Genomic DNA, 19,300 nt, shown 5'->3' with positions numbered 1-19,300 from the left:
AATTTTTACTTCTTACTAATATACACATACAATGTAAATTAAACAAAATATTTTTAAAACAACACTAAATATTTTTAAACACAATATTTTTTAAAACGGAAATTATCTCGCACAAATTAGTTTATATAAATCTAATATAAACTTACTAACTAACTAATTTACACATACACAACAACAAAAAATGGACAACAAAAAATAATAAATTACTCACGTCTTTATGCCTTCTTCCTTTACTTTCTTTTTCTGCCTTGTTTCTTTCTTCGAATCAATCTGTACGTGGGCAAATATTGTAAAATAATGTCATGTATGTGTAAACAAAATATTTATTTAAACAACAATAGCTCCCACAAATTAATTTTATATAATCTAATATATTATAATATACCTTAAAGTAATAAACTATTTCTTTATTATAATATAACTTAGTTAAAATAACAAACTAATTAAGCACTAATTAATTTTATTATAATATAACTTCAACTTCAACGAACAACCTAATATACGTTTAAAGACACTAACAAATTAATTAATATTTTTATATTTAATAACTTAAACTAAGAAACTAATTAACTAATTTTTTATATATATAATATATAACTTAAACTAATAAACTAATATAATATAACTTAAACTTACAAACTAATAATTTATACTAACAAACTAATTAACTAGATTTTAGTTTTAAGTTGCACCCGAAACTAACAAACTAATAATTTCATATAATAAACTAAATTAAACAATAAAAAAATTACCTCAACTATGTTTGAGCCTTTATCTTCTTTTCTTCTTCTTCCTTTTATTTCTCTCGGCAAAATTTATATGTGCTGGTTCTGCTTGTGCTTCTACCCTATACCCCATATCCTTTATATAAACAACTGAGCGTAACTATTGAGCATTGAAAGGCTCACAGCTAAATTAACGCTGCAATAACGTAATTATAGATGCAACACATACAGGTACGGGTGCAGGAATCTCTGAGCTATGAGCTATGATGCAACGCATGCATGCAAGCTATGAGCTATGATGCAACGCATGCATGCAGCAGGACCTTGGTCGCCGAGACTCCATGGCGACCACCGTGACCTACAGTTCGCCGTGCATATCCATGCACAGTTCCCACGTCCAATGCACCATCCCCTCCCCCATGCATTCCCACCCCATGCATTCCCACGTCCAATGCACCATCCCCTCCCCCATGCATTCCCACCCCATGCATTCCCACGTCCCATGCATCCCCTCCCCCATGCATTCCCACATCCCATGTTGATCCCTCCCCCATGCATTCCCACCCCATGCATCCCCTCCCCCATGCATTCCCACGTCCCATGTTGATTGCATGCATCCCCTCCCCAATGCATTCCCACGTCCCATGTTGATTGCATGGCCCTATTCTGTACACACAGGTCGCCCGGATGCCATGGCGACCTCCAAGGTCGCCCGGATGCCATGGCGACCTCCAAGGTCGCCCGGATGCCATGGCGACCTCCAAGACCACTGTAGAATTCACCCCATTCCAGCAATTAATCTGGGATGTGCACCATATCGTGAAAAAAAAAATCGAGAACATTATCTCGTGAATTCACCCAATATAGTAGTATTAAATTTTTTTACAAGTGTGGCCCAATGGGATTTATTGTGCAAACCAATATCCGATTCCAAATTATCATTTTTCAAAAAACTAAATAAAATTTCTGAAAATGAGCATACAGCACAAGATGATCTTTTATTTTGTTGCTTTAACTTTTGCTTTTAGATAAATAAAATAAAACGAAAAAGTGAGAGGTGTGTGTCAATGTGATAAATTACACTAAATATCATTTAGTAATAAATATATTAGTTTTCCTTTAAAATTATAAACATGTTACCTTATAATAAAATATTATATAAAATAATGATATAGTCTAATATAATAATAATTTTAGTCTTTAAAATTTTCATATTTTAACGACGTTAACTATTTAACGACGTTATGATGTGGCAAAAGCATCGAAATGATGTCGTTTTAAAAAAACTCAAATATACACCAAATCGTTATCGTTTCGAATGTTATATTGAAAGTTCGATGACTAAAATAGGAGAGGGATTAAAGTTCATTAAGCAATTGTGTAATTTACCCTTTTTCCTTTTCTTCTCCATTTTCTCTCCGCCGACCACCATGTCATTTTCTCTCTGTCGACCACTGTCCACCATCGACGATGGTGACCGTTCAGTCCCAAATTTCATGGGTCGATTCATTTCGACCCCATGAGTCCGAATATGATGGTTGTTTCACCAAAAAATGTCCCAAAACTCGTGAATCTCGACTGAAATGTTTTGGCTTCCTCACTTTCAATCTCAAATTCATGGAATTCTGAGCAACTTCCGACAAAATGGAGGTCGAATTCGGACTCACGATGTCGAGGCGAAGCGAGCCTTGAAATTTAGTACCGAACGACCATCATCTACGAGGGTCGACAGTGGCCGATGATGGCCCCCGACCTACTTTTATTTTTATTTAATTTTTTTAATTATTTTATATTAAAAAATGTCACATAATTCAACCTTAGAAAGAAAACGGGGAAGTGAGCAAAATAATTCAATCTGTAAATTCGGTGAGCAAAATAGAGAAATTGAGAGATTGGTGAGGAAAATAGGAGAGAGAGATTTATCCTTAAAATAAAAAAATAATCATTTAAAATAAAAGTGCAAATGTCAATGAGTGTTGGTATAATTGGTTAAGATTTATGAATTTGAGCTTATAAGGCCAAGTTCGAATCTCACCACCGCCACTCTTGGTGGGTAATCTGTAAAGTCCTATGTAAATCCCAATTGGGTCTTAGGTATATCCTGACCCTAGACTGGGGGAGTCACCCCTGACCTAAACTTTCGTATACTAAAAAAAATAATAAAATAAAATAAAAGTGTAAATTCATTTCGAAAATAAAAATTAGGAGACACGGCAACTTGTGTCAAAGTTGATATTTTGCAAATGATGAGTTAAGGGGAACATACTTCATATCCGATTGTCTGAGCAAAAACTTTTTAAGAGTGGAGATTATTTGCTTAGTCAAGTTTGGTTGTTCAAGAACCTTTTTTTTTAGTCGATAAAGACTAGCCTTGCCCACTGGCATTTCTTCTTTTCTCTATAATTGCAGCATTAAATGAATCCACCTTTCAAGTCTTCTTTATTCCGCTGGCGGAGCAGACATGTAATAAGAGGTATTATGTGACATCTCAAAATTCTTTTAGAAAATAATTTTCTTTATAGGTTTAATATAAAAATATTTTAAAAAATAAAATTAATATATTATCTAAAAATATCGATACTTTTAAATATAAATTTGCACCCATCTAAAAGAAAATTCTTCAGATAGTTTCAAAATTTAGAACCCCTGAAACAATATTTCTAACTCCACCTTGTTTTATCCACAGGAAACTTCAGCAGCATTTTAATCCCATTAAATCTAGATAGTGAAAAAAAAAATTTGACTCGGTCATCTAAATATAAAACTTAAACTTATTATTGAATATATAAAAATTATATTTATATTTAATTCAATCCAAGTAGACTCATTTAACTATACAAATAAAACTTAGAAGGGACTAAACAGAAAAGTCTATCAGTAGACAGATTTTTGGGAAGGGCACACAATGTTTATCATTTACTTTTGGTGAATCTCTCGTTAAGGAACAAAAAGAAATGAAAAAAAATTCTGAAATAGGCAGGGCTACTATAATTTAAATACAAAAACACAAAGCAACTCCGAAGTTGAAACACTTGATGTTCTTTGTAGCTGACTGAAGTATTGGATTATTGGCAATTATTTTAGAGAAAGCATGAGGGAAGTCGTTAAAAGTAAGTGCATCTTACTTGTATTGTTGAATTTGTTGCATGGGGTTTCAAATAATTTTAAATATTTAATCTGATTATCTTATGAACATTTATTATTCACCACGAGATTCTCATTTGAATGCCCACATTATTGTTCCAGGCAGCAAATGCATAGTTTTATGGAGTTGTCGGCAGCTTGTGTCAGGACTATGTTTCATAGTAAGTTCAATGCCAAGCAAAAATACAGTAAGCTCAACATGATACAAATTTATGAATGTGTTTGAATATATGTCATGAGTTATTAGTATGTTATAAATATTATTAAAACCATGAAAATAACCCCAATAATTTAAGAACGCGTAAACCACAAAAGTAGGGTCCTAGAAGAACTCTGCAGGGTGAAGTAATTGTAAAGTCAAAAATTGAGCGAGTGGGCACTACCACCACATGAAGGAATTCAAATGGGCGCATGATTTCTTCAAAAGGCGCAGGATTTTTAATAAAGGGGCACAATTCGATGTCTCAATTTTTAATTAAAATTGTAAATGTGTTAATTATTTTTTTAGCTACTGCACACTTTAAGGTATTTATAAGATTAGTCCTTAAGCTTAAGCTATAAATACTCTAATCCATTTAGTTTCAAAATCATCCCAAAACATTTCTTTCTTCCTATACTAGAGAGCTTTCTTATGAGTAGCGAGTGTTTTGTAAACACCTGTAAATTTTCTCTCTTAGTAAAAGATCTGCAGCAGCCCGGAGACGTAAGCACAATTGGCTGAACTCCGTTATCAATTTTCGGGTATTATTTTTCCACTTTTATTTTGCATTCTCACTAATCTGGTTATAGGGAAATTACTTGTACTCGGTTTATTTCCTAACAACTGGTATCAGAGCTTTTGGTTGTGAATTCTGTCAATTTTTTGCGATGTTACTATTTGGGTTACTATTCACATGAATAGTGAATTTCGTGAATAGTAAAATTCGGTCGGCGATACGAGTTTGTCGACGGGGGTGTTCTAATACACGACGGTTCGCAGAAATTGTCAGAAACGATCCAAACGAATCCAGATTCGAGTAGGAGCGATGACTGCAGACAAAGGGAAGATGAAAATTGAAAAGTTCGATGGTGCGGACTTTGGATTTTGGAAGATGCAAATTGAAGATTTTCTATACCAGAAAAATCTATATCAACCCCTCTCAAGAAAACAACCAGAGGGCATGAAGAATGAAGACTGGGCTCTTCTCGACAGACAAGCCCTCGGAGTTATCCGACTGACGTTATCCCGCAATGTTGCTTTCAACATAGCAAAGGAAAATACCACGGCGGGTCTTATGGCGGCTCTCTCCAGTATGTATGAGAAGCCATCCGCCTCAAACAAAGTTCATTTGATGAGGCGATTATTCAATTTGCGGATGACGGAAAGGGCATCGGTGGCACAACACCTAAATGAACTCAACACAATCACAACCCAGTTGAGTTCAGTGGAAATTGAATTCGATGATGAAGTTCGAGCTTTAATTCTCTTATCATCTTTACCAGACAGTTGGAATGCTACTGTTACAGCAGTAAGCAGTTCGTCGAGAAACAACAAATTAAAATTCGACGATGTTCGGGATCTGGTACTGAGCGAAGAAATTCGACGGAGAGAATCGGGTGAAGCATCAACCTCCTCAGCCTTGCACACGGAGTCCATAGGGAGAACTTCAGAAAGAAATTCAAATCGTGGCAGGTCGAAATCCAGAAGGGGAAAATCAAGAACAGGAAATAAAGATTTTACCTGTTATAATTGCGGCAAGAAGGGTCACTTCAAAAGAGATTGTCGAGCACTGAAGAAAAATACCGGCGCACAGGAATCTGCCAACATGACGGAGGAGACAGGTGATGCCATGATTTTAAGCGTCAACAGTCCGATTGAATCATGGATTTTGGATTCAGGGGCATCTTTCCACTCCACGCCATGCCAAGAAATCATGGAGAGCTATGTCAGTGGTGATTTTGGGAAGGTTCATCTTGCTGATGATGAAACCTTGAAGATTGTCGGAAAAGGAGACATCCGACTAAAGCTGCCAAACCAGACCACCTGGAAGCTGACAGGAGTGAGACATATTTCTGGTCTCAAAAGAAATTTGATTTCTGTAGGACAGTTTGATGGAGAATGATACAGTACAACCTTTTCAGGCTGTAAATGGAAGATTACCAAAGGAACACTCGTCATTGCTCGTGGTAAGAAGACTGATACTCTCTATGTAACCTCAAATTTAGAGAATATCATTGCAGTAGCAGATGCTGATGGAAAATCAAACCTATGACACCAAAGGCTTGGCCATATGAGCGAGAAAGGAATTAAGATACTTCTGTCAAAAGGGAAGCTTCCAGATATAAAGAATGTAGATGTCGGACTATGCGAGGATTGCATCTTTGGCAAACAAAAGAAAGTCAGTTTTGCAAAGATTGGCAAGACACCCAAGGCAGAAATGTTAGAATTGGTTCATACTGATGTATGGGGACCATCCCCAGTTCCATCTCTTGCAGGCTCACTATATTATGTCACCTTCATCGATGATTCAACAAGGAAGGTGTGAGTTTATTTTCTGAAGAAGAAATCAGAAGTCTTCGATACCTTCAGAAAATGGAAGGCCATGGTGGAAAATGAGACTGGTTTGAAAGTCAAGCGGTTGAGGTCTGACAATGGAGGAGAGTACAGAGACAGTAGATTCAGAGATTTCTGCGCAAACAATGGGATCAAGATGGAGACAACAGTTCCCATAACACTGCAGCAGAATGGCGTAGCAGAACGCATGAACAGAACTCTGAATGAACGTGCCAGAAGCATGAGGATACATGCCGGATTGCCCAAATTTCTATGGGATAAAGCTATCAATACTGCAGCTTACCTGATCAACCATGGGCCCTCAGTTCCTTTGGATGGTAGAATACCAGAGGAAGCTTGGAGCAAGAAAGAAATAAATCTTTCACACTTAAGAGTGTTTGGTTGTATTTCTTATGTACACATAGATTATGCCGAAAGAAGTAAACTTGATGCCAAGTCCAACAAATGTGCCTTTGTTGGTTATGGCGGTGATGAGTTCGGCTACCGGTTTTGGGACTATGAAAATCAGAAGATCATCTGAAGCAGAGACGTCATTTTCAATGAGAATGTGATGTACAAAGACAGGTCAACCATAGAATCAAGTAGCTCAAATATCGAAGCTGAAACAAAGGAATTTGTTGAGTTCGAGGAGATTTATGGAAATGATGTTCAGATCAATCTTGAAGCAGTTCAAGAAGAACCACATACACCAGAACTGAGACGCTCCTCCAGAATTCCTAAACCAACCCAGCGGTATTCGTCTTCTTTGCACTACTTGTTGCTGACTGACAATGGTGAACCCGAGTGCCATGATGAAGCAATGCATGTGGAGGATTCAGTCAAGTGGGAGTCTTCCATGAAAGATGAGATGGACTCGCTTATGTCAAATCAGACATGGGAATTATCTGAATTACCTCCAGGCAAGAAAGCGCTCCATAACAAATGGATTTACAGGATCAAAGAAGAGCACGATGGGAGAAAACGCTATAAAGCAAGATTGGTTGTCAAAGGCTTTCAGCAAAAAGAAGGTATTGACTACAATGAAATTTTCTCTCCAGTCGTAAAACTGTCTACAATCATACTGGTGTTGAAAATTGTAGCTGCAAAGAATTTACATCTTGAGCAGTTAGATGTAAAGATAGCTTTCTTTCATGGTGATTTGGAGGAAGAAATCTATATGAGGCAGCCAGAAGGCTTCATAGAGGCAGGCAAGAAAAACCTGGTACGCAGGTTGAAGAATAGCTTGTATGGTTTAAAACAAGCTCCTAGACAGTGGTACAAGAAGTTCGATAGCTTCATGAGTAGCAGTGGTTTTACCAGATGCCATGCAGATCATTGTTGCTACATCAAGAGGTTCGACAACAACTTTATTATTTTATTATTGTACGTTGATGATATGCTCGTTGCAGGCTCAGATATGCAAGAGATTATAAACTTGAAGCAAAAATTGTCGAAACAGTTTGCTATGAAGGATCTGGGCACTGCAAAGCAGATTCTTGGGATGAGGATCAAAAGAGACACAAAGTCGAGGACTTTGATGTTATCACAGGCTGAGTACATCAACAAAGTACTCTTCAGGTTCAACATGCAAGATGCTAAACCAGTAAGTACACTTTTAGATGTTCATTTCAGACTCTCCAAAGACTAATCACCAAAGATGGAGGAAGAACGTGCACACATGGTGAAAGTGCCGTATGCCTCAGCAATTGGAAATCTAATGTATGTCATGGTTTGTACCAGACCAGATATTGCTCAAGCAGTGGGAGCTGTTAGCAGTTACATGAATAATCCGGGCAAGGTACACTGGGAGGCAGTCAAATGGATCCTCAGATATATGCGGGGTACCACAAACAAAGCACTTTGTTTCAAAGGTGGAGATACGACACTGATAGGCTATGTAGATGCTGACTTAGCCGGAAATGTCGACATCAGAAGGAGCACTACAGGGTATGTCTATACTCTAGGAGGAACCGCAATGAGTTGGGTTTCTCAACTACAGAAGATAGTTGCTCTCTCCACAACTGAAGCAGAATATATCGCTATTACAGAAGCCAGCAAGGAGATGGTTTGGCTCCAAAGTTTCTTGGAAGAGTTAGGCAAGAAACAAGAAAACAATATCTTGTATTACGACAGTCAAAGTGCTATCCATCTAGCGAAGAATTCATCTTTTCATTCCAGAACGAAGCACATACAATTGCGATATCATTTTATCCGGTCTCTTCTGGAAGATGGGATTTTGAAACTTGAAAAAATTAGTGGTGCTCAAAATCCGGCAGACATGTTGACAAAGACGGTGACTACGGACAAATTGAAGTTGTGTTCAGCTTCAGTTAGAATGCTAGAGTAACAAGACCAGAAATACTGCTGCATTGATCAAGGTGTGAAGACAGATTAAAATCAGTCTTCAAGTGAGAGATTGTAAAGTCAAAAATTGAGGAGGGGGTGGGCACCACCACTGCCTGAAGGAATTCAAAAGGGGCGCATGATTTCTTCAAAAGGCGCAGGATTTTCAACAAAGGGAGGCATAATTCGGTGCCCAATTTTTAATTAAAATTGTAAATGGGTTAATTACTTTTTTAGCTACTGCACACTTTAGGGTATTTACAAGATTAGTCCTTAAACTTAAACTATAAATACCCTAGCCTATTTAGCTTCAAAATCATCCCAAAACATTTCTTTCTTCCTATACTAGAGAGTTTTCTTGTGAGTAGTGAGTGTTTTGTAAACATCTGTAAATTTTTTCTCTTAGTAAAAGATCTGCAGCAGCCCGGAGACGTAAGCACAATTGGCTGAACTCCGTTATCAATTTTCGGGTATTATTTTTCCGCTTTTATTTCGTATTCTCACTAATCTGGTTATAGAAAAATTACTTGTACTCGTTTTATTTCCTAACAGTAATAAAACATTGTGCGTGCAAAAATATGCATGATTAAAAGGCCAAAATTCATGGAGACAGAATTTCCAGGAAGAATGATTTGGTTGGAAAAGAGAGCAGTGAGATGGGGAGTTTTTTTTTCTTTTTTTTAGTAGCAAATAGCCATGATGAGAGTCCACCAATACAAAGCACTAGAGACTAACAAGTGTTCAATAGAAATAGTGCATGGGAATGGGGAACGTCTATTGAAAAGCTGTGTTGCTGCACTGCACTCTCCAGATTTTTCTTTCCTTCTGGCGGGGAAGATGATGGTGATTGGAGAAGGGCTTGTAGCTTTGGCTTTGTGCCGCTTTCTTTCTTGTCTCTCTCTCCATTCTCTGCTTAAAATAGGTTTTCTCATTAACCCTTTATATTACTCCTTACAAATTTATAATTAATTACAAACTTATTTAGATCTTTAGTATTCTTCTTGGGCCAATTCAGCAGCTCTTTAGTTCAATCCTGCTTTTATGATTTAATGAATGATTGATATTGGGTAATGAAAGGCTTAATTAGCAGGGATAATCTACTTTACATGGTCGCGCAAATTCAATATCAATCTGGCAAACAAAAAGAAAAAGCAAACAGAGCATATTCGGTTGCCATTAAAAAACAAAAAGAAAAGCAAGAAATGTTTGGTCTGAAATCATATATGAACTTTAGAGATATAACTCTATTCGACAAAACATGTTTTTTCTTTTCCCTTCTTTCTTTTATCAAGAGACGCAAAAAGCAGAAAAAAAATGTTGGTAAATAAGGGACTCTGGCATTGAAAAAAATAATTGCTGGGAAGGTAAAACAGGAGCAATTAGGCCATTTAAAGGCGAAAATTGAAAAGGAAAGGGGAAAAATAGCACTTTGATCACAAAGCAAGACATACAAGTAAAGGCATAAGAAAATAAGGGAAACATGGCAGACTGTTATGGTTATAAATTTAAGAAAAATGCTTTGTAGGTGACAATTACGACGGACTTCAAATAATATTTACAAAAGTTTGTATCTTATTTTTATTTTTAAAAATTCAATAAAAAATACTACTACATTTGGTATAAATAATGGTTTTTTTTAAATATCTTAGAACAATCTTCTGTACTCGTATATCATTTTTCAAAACATTTGATTTTTATAATATTTTTCAAATGGTCACCTTATTAATAATCTTTTTCAAATTCATCATTTTATGACAAAAATTGATTGCAGCCTAAGCTAGACGTTACATCAAAAGACCATCATATTTCAGTTAATATTTTCACATTTAACTTAGACTACGTTTAAATTTTTAACATGAAATGATGAAATTAAAATACATAAATAATCAAACGATAATTTTATAAATTTTAATAATCGAGATATTGAATAAAACAATAATCTATACTTCATTAATTATTTTGTAATATCTAATCGTCGGACACTCAGAATTCCATTTATACACTTTAGCCAAGATTCTAATATCGCTACTCTACTTTCAACTTTGCTTTAACTTCCTCTCTGTGTTTTCTTTCGGATGTGATGGTGAAAGACAAATTGGTGTTGTCATATTCACACATTGGATTCTTTTTCTAGACAGCTGCTCCGGGTCTGCAAACATTTAGCAGTTGGCAAGTAGAGCATATTTTGCCCTTTTGGATTGGAAAATAGCAGTCTCTTGTGGGTATTTGGCAAGTAGGCCTGTGACGGAGAGAATACCCTCCAAGAGACTGCTATCATAATAGGGAAAGCCCTCAAGATGCCTACAAAGAAAGCAAAGCAACCATTACATTGTTAAAAGGACCTTGATCACCAAAATACCCACATTCCTAGGACAGCTACATGTCTGAAAGAGAGTGCAAACAGAGAAAATTATGGTGGAGAAGAAAGACAACCTCGAAATGCCTGTTAAGGGTTTGTTGGTAGGGTTGCTTTCATTCAAACCATCCAAAAATTCTTTACTTTGGGTGCAATGGGTGCCTGCTTACAAGGTCCCGGGAATCTGGATTTATTTGTAGTTTTCCACTTTTACTTTGTCCTCACTAAAAGGACCAGGGAAATGTGAGAGATCGAGATGGACTAAAGAGAAGGCCATTTAGTGGTATTTTATAAAAAGGGACGTGTCGTGCAACACAAATTGACTTAGAAATTAGAATGAATTGAAAGGGACAATTATCAATTTTTTTAACTCCATTATTTTGATTCCAAATCTTTATTTATCTTTTTTTGACAAAATGCAATAAATTCTACTTTAAAAAATCGAATAACAAATGTTACTTGTACATGTGAAAAAGATGGAGAAATAGCATTATAGGTATATTTTATAACAATTTTTATTTAAATATAACATGATAGGTATATTTAGTATTTTTAATAATATTACAAAGGTTACTTGCACATTAAAAAGACGAAGAAATATATGTGTTTTATACGAATAAAGAACATAGTTTAAAATTAAACTAATATGTATCATAATATTATAAAAATAAAATTACAGTAGGAAAAAAACTCAAATAACTCAACTCGAAAGTTTAAAATAAAGATTGATTCATACAAAAAGACTTGTTAATTTAACTAATACGAATTTTTAACTCGATTCGATAAGATAAAAATTTGAATAATACAACAAGATTTGTTAACTTAACTAACAATTTTTTTTAATTAGACTCAATAAAATACTCACACCAAATCATAATTGATAAAAAAAGTTCCAACGATCAGGATTGATACTCTCTTTTTCCGTTTCAGTTTCTCCTCATATTTTCTGCCTTGGGTTGCTGTTCGGACATATATACATATCTCCTACAATAAATGATTACATAGTTATTAGATATCAATTTCAGAACTTATAATAGGAGAAGAGATCACCTAAAATAAAGCAACTCATTGGCATTTATCTATTTCACATGTAACCCTCCATTTTAATTTTGAAGCCCAATGTTATCCTTTTATTTCAACTTTGAATCTGGGCTTCACAGGCTAGACCAAAGCACCTGACGATAGCCAAGGTAAAACATAAGGTTCAAATCAAAATCAAAATGCATAAGACACGATAAAGAAGAAGTTTTACCAAAGTTTCATCTACATCCGGTCGTTTTTACAGTGAGGATGCTGGCAATTAGAAGGATCAGCGCAAGGAAATGGGTGATCAAAACACATTGGCTGCTGATAAAAATAACCTCCTCTATAGAAATCATACATTGGCTGCTGATAATAATATCCTCCTCCATAGAAATCATACATTGGCTGCTGATAATAATATCCTCCTCCACAGAAATCATACCAAGGCTGGTAGTAGTCAGGCCCGTAGGAAGTATCCCAATATGGCTGAGAATTTACATCATAAATGCTGACAATCTCATAACTCCGACTATTCAAAAATCCATTCCCCCAATATGGTGGTGGATTCCAGTATGGCTGAGAATTTACATCATAAATGTCGACAATCTCATATTTCTGATTATGTACAAATCCACCCGGCTTTGCACCCTTTTGTTGTTTAGGGATGAACTTCTTAACTTCAACCATTTTGTCTTGTAATAAGTGAAATTTATTCTGTAGACCTCGTGTCATCGCTTCCTTTGAATCATAAGTCACTACTCCGGTTACACTATTGTACATTACAATCACATCAGTGATGGTACCGTAAACATTGAACTATTGCCTCAGTTCTTCAGTTATTGCATGAGGCAATCCTCCTACAAATATCTTCTTATCGCTAAGTGGTATTTTTGATTTCGCTGGTTCCGCCTCAACCTGATTTAATAGAATTATGTTAAATTAATTTGTAGAATCAAATATGTTGAAACTTTTAGTCACTTATACAAAGAACAATAAGACCTTAAACCCTACAAACTTTATTTTCTCGGTTTTTTATCGCTTCTATAGATTCTATACTTCTCTACACAGCAAATTAAACATGTTCCTAGTTTTCCAATGAGAAACCTAATCTTGCTACAATAAATTTACAAATAGAACATTAACATGTCCTGTTCTATCAACAAAAAAAATATTAATAAATGTAAAAAAAAAAAAGAGAAATTTACCTTTTGATCAAGAATAATATGTTCTTGTTTAAGAGCATTTTGAGCCACGAAAGAGAAATTTAAATTTAATTGTATTTTTTTAAAAAAAAATCATTATATTACTAATCCCACCAGCTTTCATCAAATTTAGGCGCTAACATGGTATATTGTCATAAGCTGAACAGATTGAATTCTACGTGGCATATATAGATTGGACTTGTTGGCTTTGATGAAGATAAAATGAGTAATTTTAGTAAAACTAATTATATTATGTTTAATGAAATTAATAACCTAAAATTATTTTCCTATTTTCGATTTATTTTAAACCATGACTTAAAAGAGAGTTTATCTCTTCAACTCAAACTATCTTCTCTCGTATTTATCCGATTTCATATTGTTTCTAAATACAATAAAACAGGAAGCGCGTACACATTATATCGAGAACTTACAAATATTGACCCTTAAAAATTGTGAAATTTTGAATTAAATTTCTGAAACCGGGAGTCCGATATTGAGTAGATTAGCAACACCATAATTTGGAGGTACCGATTTAATATTCATGAAGCTGGAACTTTGCAACATATGTCAAAAACTTCATGTAGAGGAGCATGATCGCCGGTCCCTTCATCTTTTCGAGCATATAAAAGTTGTTTACCTTTGAACACAAACATCCCTCCCTGATACAATACAACCAAAAAAGAAAACTTGTATGGATTCTTATGTCAAAGCGCCATTAAAGTTTACACAGCTAAAATGAACTTAGTGTTTTGCTACCTGTTGCAGGACACCACTTGTTTCGTCTGGAGTGGCCTCAACTGTATAGTTTTTTACAGCTTTTCGCAATGATTCAAACCTTGAAAACACCTTAGTCTGCAAAACATTACCCCCGTTCAATTTATACGCTACCCTACGACCCAACAACTTGTATGGCAGAGAGTGAAAAGAGATTTACACTTGCTGGATTGAAGAATGTAGGACCAAAACCATAATTCAAGCCCAACATATCATATGCCTGAGACTTTCGGACGTTAATGGTGATTGAAGGAGAGAGAAAAACTAGAGTATGAGTCCATTAATGGTGTGATAGTATTACCTTGCGTTCTGGATCAGCGTAAAGGCAATCCATTGGAAACGGTAGCTGAATCAATTTTAGTAATCCGTTATATGCAAATTGTTAGCAATAATCAACAACTTTTTTCCTAGAAAAACATCAAACAAGACAGAAAAAGGAAGTACACGTTCTGCAAGCATGCGTGCTTTGTTTGGGGTACCAACTCCGATTGCAATCAGTTTAACTCCAGCGGCTTCAAATCTTGCCTTTGCTTCTTTCAATTCTGAAGCAAGTTCCCAGCTTACAATAAACAAAAGAAGAAAAAAATTGTTTAGTAAATTTACACATACAGAAAAAGGTAGACACTAAAAAAACCCTGAAGCCGGTGGGTGCTTGTGTGTTTACCAACAAGGGCATCCGAAATGACGTAGGAGAGCAACAACTGCAATTCCCTGGGGAAACCAGAAGAAATTAGAAAGAGGCTGAGTTGAGATCGGAGCAAGTTTTTAGCAAGAACAATAGAGTAAAGTTTACTTGGTTTTGGTCCCAAAGATCTTTTAGAAGGACAGGCTGACCAGCAGCAGTGAAAATGCTAACATCCCCAAGGATCTCAGGCATATCTGCTTTGAATTCAGAGGCAGAGGCAGAGGCTCTTCCCACGAGCCGAGAGTTGCTGAAGCCATCGCTTCTGGTGAAAAGCTCGAGTGGTTTTAGTTTTCTAGGAGAGAAAATGGGGAATTTCAATGAAGAAACTTTAGGAGAATTCAATGAAGGAAAACACAGAGGCCGCCCTGATTGCAGGTTTTGTGAAGGTAACGTGGCCATTGCACTTTCAAGCAATACAGGGAGTGGGAAAGTGGAAACTTTCCAGGAGAAAAAAGAATTGGTTGATTGTTGAAATCCATGGACTATTTATTTCATGTAATTTGTGGAGGGTGGAATTTCAAGCTGCTGAATTGGTGGTTGAGAGAACATGATCTCAGGCATATCTGCTTTGAATTCAGAGGCAGAGGCAGAGGCTCTTCCCACGAGCCGAGAGTTGCTGAAGCCATCGCTTCTGGTGAAAAGCTCGAGTGGTTTTAGTTTTCTAGGAGAGAAAATGGGGAATTTCAATGAAGAAACTTTAGGAGAATTCAATGAAGGAAAACACAGAGGCCGCCCTGATTGCAGGTTTTGTGAAGGTAACGTGGCCATTGCACTTTCAAGCAATACAGGGAGTGGGAAAGTGGAAACTTTCCAGGAGAAAAAAGAATTGGTTGATTGTTGAAATCCATGGACTATTTATTTCATGTAATTTGTGGAGGGTGGAATTTCAAGCTGCTGAATTGGTGGTTGAGAGAACATCAACGTTTGGATTGCGTGGGCTATGAATTGTTTTCGTTTAGATTACTTCAACCTTCTATTTATTTAAGGGAAAATCTACATTTTGATACTTGAAATTAGCTTCAAGGAGAAATTTGATACTAAACTCTATTTTATTCAATAAAGTCCCTAAACTTGTCCTTTAAATTCAGTTTGGCACCTGATTTTTTTTCCTAAGGACTTACTTGTATCCATATATGTATCTTTTAGGGTTGGTGCCTTGGTGGTACAGAGAATTTACATTATTTAGTAAAAGTGAAGCTCTACTTTATTCAATCAAGTCCCTAAAGTCGTCCTTTAAATTCAATTTGGTACCTAATTTTTTCCCCTTAGGACTTGTATCCATATATGTATCTTGTAGGGTTGGTGGTACAGAGAATTTACATTATTTATTAAAAGTGACTATAAAACCACTTGTACCTTCCACTAAGCAATTTATGTAACATGAGAGAATTGCGAAAGCTACCTAATAGGACGCTGAATTTTAGTAAGCCGAAGTGCCAAACATCTCCGCTCTTGGTATTTTCAGTCAAAACTTCAACTCAAATTTCTGAGAGGGATTAAAACTCACAAATCACATACTCTTGGCTGTATAAAGAAACTTCAAAGCAAATTGCAGCTTAATTTATGGGTTTATGCAAATGATCTTGTTGATTGTAAGGAAAAACCTTGGTAAACCACGACCATGGCCCGAGACAGACGTCGGCGGAGCGCAAGAGTTTCCCTTGTTCTCTTTCACTCAACAAAGGAGTGAAGAATCCAAACCTTAAATACTCATTCCCAATAGTATTTCCAATAATAGGTGAGATTAAGCATTACCAACAATTTACCGACATTTTTAAAAATTATATTAATTTCAAAACTAATAAATATAATCAATATGATTATCTAATAGAACAATACTATAAAATTATGGTGTTAACAGGCCAAATAAACGGGGAAAAGAAAAATGTTGTGAACAGAAAATTGAAATGTAACGAACACTTAAAATGAAAAATCTAAAGCTTTCGTTTGCCTGAGTTGGTTCAGCCTTCCTTATCTTTTGTTGCATGTATTTGGAAAAAAAAAGCTGTGAGAACAGGAACCCAAGGTGCCTTGGGATAAGATTATTAAACATTCGGGGCATGTTTCTAGGAATTCGATGGTTGTTTGGATGGCTGTACTTGACAGGTTGCCTACTAGGAGCAGAGTGATTTCTTTTGACTTGAATGTAGATTTTTTGTGTCTGCTATACAAAAGGGGAGGAAACAAGAAATCATTTTTTTCGGGTATGAATTTTCGAGCCACTTGTGGGTTGTTTCTTTGAGTGCCTGTGGTTTTCGTAGGTCAGTCTTTATTTGGGGTCACGAATTGGATTAAATGCATTGCACAGCGAAACGGTGTTCCTTACCTGCTTTGGTCTTGAGGCTTGCTTAGAATGGTTGCACTTATATGCTTTGGAGTGAAAGAAATGCGAGGGTGTTTGGTCGAACTGATTCCTCTGTGGAAGAGGTTTTTCTGCGTGTTCGGGAGATAGTTAAACTAAAACTCAGGTGTAGAGTCATGCAACAGCAGTTGCTTAGGCATAATGCTCTTTGTGAAAGCTGATATTTGCTTGTATAGTGGGTTGGGTGCTGGCTTGTTTTGTATAGGTTTGTTGTACAGTTTTGTTCGTTCTTTGATTGGAATATACAGATGCAATTCATCTAAAAAAATCTAAAGCTTGAAGCGAATCTATTGATAAAAATAAGAAACTAAAATGGGTAAAAAAATGATTCAATAACTAAAAAATAATGAAGAAAAAAAAGAGGGGAGAGCTCAGATTCTACGGGTGTAATAAGAAGTCTGTCATGCCCGATTTGAGCAAATATCAGAACGAGGAATTATTTTTATAATCATCGCCATCTCCGTATTCCCCCAGCCTCAGAAAAATGTAAAAAAAAGCACAAAAAAGAAAGAAAGGTTCAGATACGCACAAACGCCGTCACCAGAGAGCTGTTTGGTCCTTAAATTAAAACAAATTTAGGAACTTGAAAATTGATTCAGAATCGAGAAACTTCAATCAGTCATCACCGCCATAACTTAATCAAAACTTGATCAATAAACCAATAACCTAACAAATTAAAAATTAGTTTAGAAGAGCAGAGAAGAAGACAGACGGAAAAGCGGCCGATGGTGGAAGAGTTCCTTTGCATTTTATAGGCGTGAAACCCTAAATCTAAGTGTTTTTAGGGCTTTGGTCAAATGACGATGTTGTCCTTCGTCTTAAATAGTTGGGAGGTTTTAAGCGAAAGGCCCAATATATATAATCCAGTCTGATGGATCAACGATCCGACTTTGTTAGAATGGATTATACGTATTTTCCCAAGCCCAACTCCCTATTAAGTATTAACTCAGAAAATAAAAAGTGATAATTATTTTTTATATTCTTTCTAATGATTTATGTAATGATAATTAATTTATAAATCATTTATAACCTCCAAAAAATTAAATTAAAGTTTATTGAACATTTAAATATGTCTGAATTTATACTTTTAAGACAATAAATTGATTTTTTTTATTCATCTAGAGTAAAATATAAAGTAGTATCTGTTTAAATATTCTCAACCATTTAACAACGAAGTTCATACCCCTAGTATTTGTGATACTCGAACCTGGGGCCTCAAGATATAAAAACGAGTCCCTTAACCATTGAGGTAGTGTGATTCGTACCGATAAATTAAATTTTTTTGACCAACTTTATTAATGATATTTTAAGTCATGATCAAACTCAAATTGTTTGATATTTTTATATATTTTAATAAAAGATGCTCATGATTTCAAATCCATTTTTTAAGTTAAAAAAATATGCATTGATAGAGTAGAAAGTTGATAATAATAATGAATTTGTTAAAGGATAAATGAACTTTGTATTATTATTGTTAGATTGTCAGTAATCAAATTCAGTTGGTAACTAAAAAACCTAATTTCTCAATAATTATTTTTAGTTATTAAAATGAAAAGGATCAACTTTACCTACCAGAACTTTGAAGCACTGGGAGGGATTAACAGTCCAAGGCTGTTAAGTTAATCAGAGTATGTTTTTCTCTACTCTCATCATTTCTTTCTCTAAATTCATTTGAAAGCAAATTGCTGCTTAATTTTCACGTTTTTTTTCTTTCTTTTTGCATCCTCTTCTGATATAGATAATATATAGTTTGACAGAATGGCTTGTGTGACAAACAATTAATTCTAAAGATGATATCCGCCTTCAATATATATATATATATATATAAGCAACACCTGCAAATGATTCATTGATCAGTGTTGGAGAAAAAATGAGTCATAAAAGGTCCATTCACAAGGAAATGTACCCTTTTCTTGGGAGGACAAACCAGGGGTGTCCAAGTTGCCCAAGGTCATCCATTGTGACCATCACTACTGCCCTATTGATGTAGGGTCGTATGCACTTACCGGTGCTGCCCTTACCGGTGCTGCCCCGTCCAAGATTTTGGTTCATGAGAAGAAAGTTCCGCCTCCGCCTCCGTTCCCGAAGAGGAGCACATCGGTGAAGGGCTTGAGGTGGTGGGTGCAAGATCCTTTCCTTGCTGCTTATAAAGA

General features: G+C 35.7%; 1 protein-coding gene and 1 non-coding gene across 4 annotated transcripts; both read right to left on the bottom strand.

Moving 5' to 3' along the window:
* Nucleotides 1-13,670: 13,670 nt before the first annotated feature.
* LOC120173366 (prostamide/prostaglandin F synthase-like) lies at nucleotides 13,671-15,630 on the bottom strand. 3 transcript variants are annotated; one of them, XM_039180562.1, is made up of 8 exons: nucleotides 15,349-15,630; nucleotides 14,894-14,979; nucleotides 14,765-14,811; nucleotides 14,545-14,659; nucleotides 14,402-14,446; nucleotides 14,261-14,320; nucleotides 14,083-14,178; nucleotides 13,671-13,985 (listed from the first exon to the last, which is right to left on the bottom strand). In XM_039180562.1, the coding sequence occupies exons 1-8, from the start codon at nucleotides 15,551-15,553 to the stop codon at nucleotides 13,866-13,868; spliced, it is 774 nt and encodes a 257-aa protein (XP_039036493.1). In that variant the 5' UTR covers nucleotides 15,554-15,630; the 3' UTR covers nucleotides 13,671-13,865. The 3 variants fall into 3 exon arrangements, with proteins under 3 accessions (XP_039036493.1, XP_039036494.1, XP_039036492.1); XM_039180561.1 differs by lacking the exon at nucleotides 15,349-15,630 and having other exon boundaries at nucleotides 13,673-13,985; nucleotides 14,894-15,260; XM_039180563.1 differs by lacking the exons at nucleotides 14,402-14,446; nucleotides 15,349-15,630 and having other exon boundaries at nucleotides 13,672-13,985; nucleotides 14,894-15,260.
* Nucleotides 15,631-17,512: 1,882 nt separating this feature from the next.
* Nucleotides 17,513-17,608, bottom strand: LOC120173430. Its single transcript, XR_005521057.1, has one exon. It is a non-coding gene; the product is annotated as a small nucleolar RNA snoR8a (small nucleolar RNA).
* Nucleotides 17,609-19,300: the final 1,692 nt, after the last annotated feature.

The sequence above is a fragment of the Hibiscus syriacus genome, unplaced genomic scaffold (assembly GCF_006381635.1).
Source record: "Hibiscus syriacus cultivar Baekdansim isolate YM2019G1 unplaced genomic scaffold, ASM638163v2 tig00111947_pilon, whole genome shotgun sequence".
Taxonomy (NCBI): domain Eukaryota; kingdom Viridiplantae; phylum Streptophyta; class Magnoliopsida; order Malvales; family Malvaceae; genus Hibiscus; species Hibiscus syriacus.
Note: the sequence above shows the minus strand (reverse complement) of the source record. Positions and strands in the feature narration are given on the sequence as shown.